This window comes from Camelus dromedarius, chromosome 2 (assembly GCF_036321535.1).
Source record: "Camelus dromedarius isolate mCamDro1 chromosome 2, mCamDro1.pat, whole genome shotgun sequence".
NCBI classification, from domain to species: domain Eukaryota; kingdom Metazoa; phylum Chordata; class Mammalia; order Artiodactyla; family Camelidae; genus Camelus; species Camelus dromedarius.
Window position 1 is genome coordinate 118,310,035 of NC_087437.1, and position 7,422 is coordinate 118,317,456.

The 7,422-nt window shown below is 46.5% G+C and overlaps 1 protein-coding gene across 1 annotated transcript in view; it reads right to left on the reverse strand.

Annotated features, from left to right (window-relative positions):
• The window catches only part of DSCAM (DS cell adhesion molecule), a 664,041-nt gene extending 657,085 nt beyond the window's left edge, over positions 1 to 6,956 (reverse strand). Inside the window, exons 1-2 of the mRNA XM_064477198.1 lie at positions 6,890 to 6,956; positions 6,252 to 6,539 (exon numbers count right to left, since the gene is read on the reverse strand). Coding sequence (XP_064333268.1) covers positions 6,252 to 6,539; positions 6,890 to 6,956 — 355 coding nt within the window. The remainder of the gene's footprint in view (positions 1 to 6,251; positions 6,540 to 6,889) is intronic.
• Between the last annotated feature and the right edge of the window lie 466 nt (positions 6,957 to 7,422).

Below are 7,422 nucleotides of genomic sequence, written 5' to 3' on the forward strand. Positions count from 1 at the left end.
TTTACGTTTAGTTTTGCTGGAAAATAGGGGGGAAAAGATAACAATGAGACAGACACCCATAAATCAATAGAATGCTTAAGAAAATAGTAGTGTGATTTTTTTTTTTTAAAGACAATGAAGGCCTAAGAAACTGAGCTCTGTTTTGATGTCTTGGGTGGCTCTTTGATGAAAAAATGAATTCCCAGGAACCCCTAGGGAAACTTACGTGTTGGTTTGATGTTTCGGACTGGCTTTCAGAATGCGACAGGGCATTAAACCTCATACAGGATTTTTGAATCCTGCCACTTAACAGCGTACACTTGAGAACAGTGTATCCAACACATTTATTAACTTATTTTCTGTGCCATTTAACCCAATCCAAGGCACAAAGAGCACCTAAAGTAATTGTATCGTTGTTATGTAACTGTGATGAAGTTTTATCACATATTTCAAATGTGAATCCATTTTGGAAAAGAGAAGAAAAAGCCCCAGAAGCATTGCTAGAAAATACACATTTCTGCAGCCATCAAGTTAGTGTGTCCAGCAAAGTGGCAGGAGCCAAGGAACCCACACTGTTGCTTCTGTGTGTTTCTCACAATGGTTTCCACAGTAGAATTAGAGATCTAGGCAGAGAAGCAGCAAACTCGGCAAGGAAGGATAAGACAGAGGCGGGAGAGAGGCAGATGGGAGAGAGGAGGGGGCCAGGGAGGGGAGAGAGGCTCTGCACATTATCTGTCTCTTCTTCCTCGCAGTCAGAGAACATCTATCCCCACCTACTCTGCATGCACTTTGCTCTGTGCTGACAAGCTCTGGAACTGCAGAAGCCTCATCTCTGGACATTGCCATCGAGTGAGGGAGACAGTCACTAGCCAAACAAGCACCAAATAAATAAGCAGGGTTACACATTGCCCTAGACACTATCAAGGAAATGAGCAGGGTTTTATGAAAGAGTATAATGCAGGAATCTAATTTGGAGGGAACAGGTCTCTGAATTCCGTCCTAACAAACATCCTGCTCAGAAGCTAGCTAACCTCTGTACCCAAAATCGGCCATCTACACCTTCCTTGGGGTGCTGCCCTCCTGCCTGCCGCCTCGGTGTACATGGTGCCACCGTCACAAGGAACCCCCTGCACTGCACACTGGGAATTCAGACATGCACAGCGGGTACAAGTCGGGCTGCTGGAATCTTCCATTCCCCCCGTCTTAATCTTAATCCATACATTCAGTAAGGGACATGCAACTTCGAATGTTTTCATATTTTCAAAACATTAAAAAGAACCTAAATACAGGGGGAGGGACAAGAGAGAGAAGAGGAGAATGGAAGATGAGAATTTCCGTGCTCGGCTCTCTGGAATGTGAAGAGTTAACACCTGGTCCAGGCGAATAGAGGCTGTCCATTTTGCCTGGGGGATCATGGCCGGGGTCCTGGGCACCCGCAGGCGGCCGCGGAGCTGGACGAACTGCAGAGGGGCGGGAGCGTCAGCTTCACCCGCGTCCCCAGCTGCAGGAGAAGGAGCTGCGCCTCCTGGAATGACATTGGAAGGTCAGCCAATCAGGAGCGGGGCTGCTCCGGAGCCGCCACCTCGGCCGGGAGGAGGCGCACGCCCAGGCCAGCTGGAAGCTGGGAGGCCGATGCGCCCTCCGCGGCCCACCAGCCCTGGACACTGTCTGTTCCTTTTTCTGCACCTTCTAGATTTCAGTGTGTTGCGGTGAACACGGGCCTGCTTTGTAAAGTTGGAAACAAAGACGGCGGACCCTGCCTCGCCTGCCACAGCCTTTGCATTCGTTGCTCCCACTGGACTGAACTCCGGGAGCTGGGAGTCTGGGCCCGGCGAACTTGAGGAGCCGCGAGAGGAAGGCGCAGTGCGCTCACTGCTCCTCGGAGGCGGCGCTTTCGTCTGCTCTGCTGAAGGCTGGCTGCACCAGTCTTGTGAGGTTTGCCGCCCACTAGTGTCCTGTAGCAGGGACACAATTGACATGCAGGTAGCACCACCTCACTATCTCTCAGGCCTCCGATGGAGCCGGTCACCGAGAGCCAGGATGCGCGGCAGCGCGGCGCCCAGAAAATGCCCAGACACGGCGTCCTCCTGGGAAGGCCAGGGGCCTCCCTGCCTGCTCCGCCAAACACACTTGGAAACCCAGAAAACCCACGTGCCCGCCTCTGAAAGGCTGCTGAGTGCTCTGCCTAACCTAATGCTAACTGTATTATTTTCACTGCTATTAATTATTTATGAGGCACATTCATAATCTCAGCCGTAGAATTCAGCTAATTTTGTGACATTGGGATGCCGCAGATTTTGTAAATACATCCACTGAAAAATCTGTCATTTTATTTTTTCAGATACAAATTTCTAGTCTCCTGCAGTGTTCTTAGGTCTCTCTTTATAAAATGACCTTCTCTATTTTCTTCTCTCTCTCCCCACCCCCTCTCTCTCCTTCACACGGGTTTCAATGCCTACTGCATTAGGTCTCTTAACGAAATACTCACTACACCTCATCCCAGACACATCAGTGATAAAATACTCTGACAGCTACGTGGAAGTCCAGGAATTAGGGATTTAGATTGGCTTTTTTCCCTTGGTCAAAATTATTTCCCCTATCAGCATGCTGTATTGTACCAGATCTGCCGTGAGTCCCTGGTTCCCTGAGGCAGCAACAAACTGTGGTCACACTAAAGTGGCATCCAGGAGAGAGTAATAAGTCGAGAAGAATCGGCTGGCATTTATTAAAGGTCTGCATGGCATTTTGTTTTCCTACAGAGGGCATCTTGCAGGGGCACGCAGCTTAAGAGACCTAGAAATTTTAGATGAACCCTGTCACTCAGGGATAGAATTTTAATCTGCTTAATAAAAACAGGAGAAGGAGAAAGAGGAGGAAGCCCTGAATCTATTCACCTAATAACCTTTTTCTACTTCCACATATTCACACCAATTAAATAAAAATCACCTTAAAGTCCACAAGGTGCATTTGCAGTCACAAACATCTGCTCCTAAATTTAAATCAAATACAAGTTTGCAGTATGTAATTTCCTGTGATGACAGGTGACGCGGAAAGGTGCCACACAGCCCAATTTCCCTATGACGAGCACCCTTCTCTCTCCTCACACCCAGCTTCTCTAAGCTCCACGGGCTCCCTGAAAACGGCACAGCGGCAAAGCCCAGAACTGCACGGCTCAGGGAAAGATGTCAGGGACACATGTGTACATAACAACAGAGATGCAGGAAAGAGCACAGATGTATTCTATAGACCAAGTCTGCTGATTAGTCATTGTTCTGCTTGTCTGGAGGCCCACCTATGCTCTTCACAAGAATCGTAAATGAGAATGTGCTCATGGGGGTTAAAATCAAGAGAAACTGTGATAACACACAACACACTGTGATCCCATCCCATGGAAATGTTGCAGGATGTGTATGCACATATGTGCAGACCCATTCCAGTGCACTGCAACTGAAGCTCTCCTGAGAGCATTTTCAGAACATCGCAGGACAAGTTGACTGCTTTAAAACATGATGACTGTCCCTGATCAGGTGAGGTAATTCAATCAAGGATTTAACCCATGAAGGGACTGCTCTCTGACTTCTGCTTTTTTTACCCAACATACTGTCTGCAGCCTATCTAGCAATCATACTTTCATTAAGAAATAAAGGTGCATCCCATTACATCAGTAGGAAAAATGCAGATACACTGTGGCCTTCTTATTTGATTAGTACCCCAAAATATCAAACTGAACAATCTTTTACAAATAGATTGTTTTATCATACCAGACATTTTGATGTTTGAGGCCTAGCAGTAATCAGTTTAGGTATTAGAATTCATAGATCTTTTATCACACACATTCAGGAATTTTTCAAAATTAAGGAAGACCAAAATATGACAGTTATTGGGGGGAAAATGCCTCCATTTTTTTTCCAAGTCTCGCTCAAATAGGTAAGAACCATTTAATTTCACATTTTTGAAATACCATCCTATGAACAGGCATCATTCCAAACTGGACTCTTATTTGATTTTGACATGACTATACATTTTATGATCCTTTCCAAACTATGCATTGAACATCATTCCTTGAAAAACTCTTTAAAGCTAGTTCCCCCTCAAAATGAAAGAGTCCAAAGCTCTACAGTCAGGCCTTTTTTTTTTTTTTTTAAATGCTTGAACATATAAAGAGAAGGCCATTTTATATAAGAGAGTACCATAGTCTTCTGGTAGACAGTATTAGAGCATGCAATAGAGCAATGTAAAATATTAATTGGCATGTACAGTATCTATCTCATACTGTGAAATCTACCTGTATCCATTACAGTATCAATAATGGTGATTATCAATCAATTTTAAGGGTCATGAAAAAGGTGTAAGAAGACAGTGCTCATAGGACTCAGTATATATGCACATATCTAGTCATTGCACATACTGTCCATAGACTAGATTATTTGAAGTTTTGTATGATTTTCTCACTATACATGATTCTATCATGATTATTTTAGTAAAACTGATTGCAAAAAAAGTCACACATTTTAGTACCTCCCTTTCAGAGACTGTACCAGAAATTCTTCCATACTATTTCTGTCATATGTAACTGGGAAACTGTAAAATAGATACCAATTGACTGACAATCTGAAGCACAACCTCTTTCGTCTCCCTGAAATACATATTTGCCAATAGGGTGGAAATTATGCTTCATCCTATAATCCAGGCCCTTCTGAGGAGTCCGGAGATGTACGTCCTGACAGGTAAGACAGGCCGTCAAGGCTTTGTGGCATGTATGTGAGCATTTTCACATTTTCTCTGAGTTCACATTAGCAGAGCAGTATAAAGGGCTGACTGTCCTGATGCATCATTGCACATTAGCTAAAGCAGATCTATCCCCCAAGGTAAATTCCCGCGAGGCTGCAGAAGAGGTATAGTGCCCTCTGGGAAAGATGGGTGTCATGTCAGAACTTGTTGCAATTCTTTCCTGCTAGGAAATCTCAAAATGAAAAGTTTTGAACACTTTGCTTTAGGTTATATTAGAGAGCAAAGTATCATTTTAATGTTAATTTCAGGACTTCCTTCTTGCAGTGCTATCTTTTCTTAGTCATCTTTTTTTTTAATTTTACAAAGTTTATACATTTCCTCTGGCCCATCAGTGTGTTCAATTCTTTAAGTACTACCTTGATAGGCAAAGAAAACGCACCCCTATGCAGCTGACACTCAGAGCTGCCCTGTGCCTCTTCCAGGAAAATCTTACAACCTCCCCTTGGCTTCTGGTATTTTCTCACAAGGGCGAGATTTCCTTCCTTTCTCTCTCTCTCCCCCCCATCCCCCCTCCCTTCTGGGTAGTGGATTCTGCTTAATGGTTTAATTTTAACTGTCAGCAAGTCATACATTTTATGCAGATTTGTGTTCCGAAATTTGAAATGGGAATTTAAGCTGTAGCTACTCCCAGGCAATGCCAAATGATGACAATTTCCTCTCATTCCCAAATGAGAGGAAGCCATTCATACACGCAAGTTCATATTTACGCGGTGACAGGCAACTGAAGGTGCAGTCACACTTACTAACTGGATCTGACTCAGTCAAGAGCAATAGCTTTTCAAATATCCAGGAAGAAAGCATTTCAAGATATAGTATTAGATGGGCATGAGGAAAGGAATGCTATTTACAACATTCATTTTTACAACCATACAGGTGTTTTAAAGAATTTGTCAACATTTCAGATGATGTAATGCTTATCGGTGCATATTTTTACATAGATGACTGAGGACTCTGTAGTACCAAGAGGGTGGGGGGTCTGGGAGGGGGGAGGTGGAAGGATAGATCTTTCCTAAAGGCGTTCTTGCTGCTGGAGATGAATTGTAGCAGAATTAAAGCACATGTTTTAAAAGCTCAAAAAGCTTTGAATCTGAAGGCAAACGCTCTCAACTGACCCCTCCACCTGCCTGCACTTGGAATGTCATGACCCTTTCAGGCTGTGATGTGTCAAAGTGGCGGATCTTTCCCTTCTCTCCTCCTCTCACCAAACCTGGTTTATTCTGAATGAGGTAGTACTGGAGTTAGCTCAGAGCTGTCACTTTGCTAGGTAAGCGCCTTTAAATGATTACAGAGCAATTTTCCCCCTGCCTCTCTTCACTGCCTCTTCTCCTCCCCAAATAAAGATGATTAATATTTTTAAAAAATAAAAGCATGAAAATATCAACACAGAGACAGGAGGGAAAGGGAAAGACTTCACCCATGCATCCAATCCCCCTACACTCCGGTCAGTACAAATGAAATTCATCACAAATCGAAAGGCTCACCATTCGCGAAGCTCTGGAACAAGGAGAGAGCCAGTATCCACATGCCCCTGCTGCTCTCCGGCCTCCCGCGAGCGCCGCGCCGGCCTCGCCCCCCGCGCTCCGCCCGGCTCCGCTCGCTCGCCACCTGCCCAAGGGCCGCTGCCCGCCCGCCGCCGCCGCTGCCGAGCCGCCCGGGCACGCGGCGCGGCCGGGCTCCGGGGCGAGGGCTGCGCTCGCCGCGCGCTGCGCTCCTGCACACCTGCTCCCGGGCGCCGCGCCCAACGCTGCGGCCAGAGCGGGCCGGCGGGGCTGCAGCCCAGGTGCGCCGTCAGCTCAGGCGGCCGCCGGCAGGTCGGCAGGTGGACAGAGCCGCAGACGCGGGCGTGAGCTCATCCCGGGCACCCGGCGCCCCGAATGCGCAGCAAGCGGCCTCCCGTGCGCCAGCCCTCAGCCTCCACATCCAGGCAGCAGGCGGGCGGGCAGGCTCATCTTTCCTCTCCTGCGGCCCGAATCACATTGATCCCTCGCTAACCTTCCCTGCCTGGGAGGCGGGCGGGCGGGCGAGGAGCGAGCGGAGAGGAGGCGAGCGGGGACCCCCTCCCCTGCCTCTGGCCGCTGGGGCGCTCTGCAGTCTTAAAGCAGCAGCGGATAAGTGGAACCGAACTGGAGGCAGGACCGGCGAGAGCGCAGCCACCACACAGTCAACGCGCAGTCATCAAGATGCATTTCTTCGAGGCTTAAATAATCATTTCAACAGCCGATTATTTTTAGTTATTTTCTTGCCGGCTGCTAATAAGATATGGCCAGGGGTGACTATTCCGGAAGGTTGCCAGATAAGCAGAGGTGACCATGAAACCTTAGCAGTTTAAATAAAATGTACAGCTAGATTTAGATTTCGTATTTACTGTCATAAAAGTCCAGTTCATTTGCCTAGAGGGAAAAGCAGCTTCCAAATCCTGCTGCTACTATGAAGATCTCTATGGTTTCACCGGCTAATTTTTAATTATCTCAGATACATCCTAGACTACAAACACAGGCAATTCTAATTTTGCTTTCTGAATGGTGAAAAAAAACTGATTAAAATTGCTGATAATCTGAGTAATTCCAAACATATAACCCCTTTCACATCACTGTGAAATGCCAATGTGACAACATTTCCTGAATGTTCTGCATGGTCGTTAGTCATAATAAT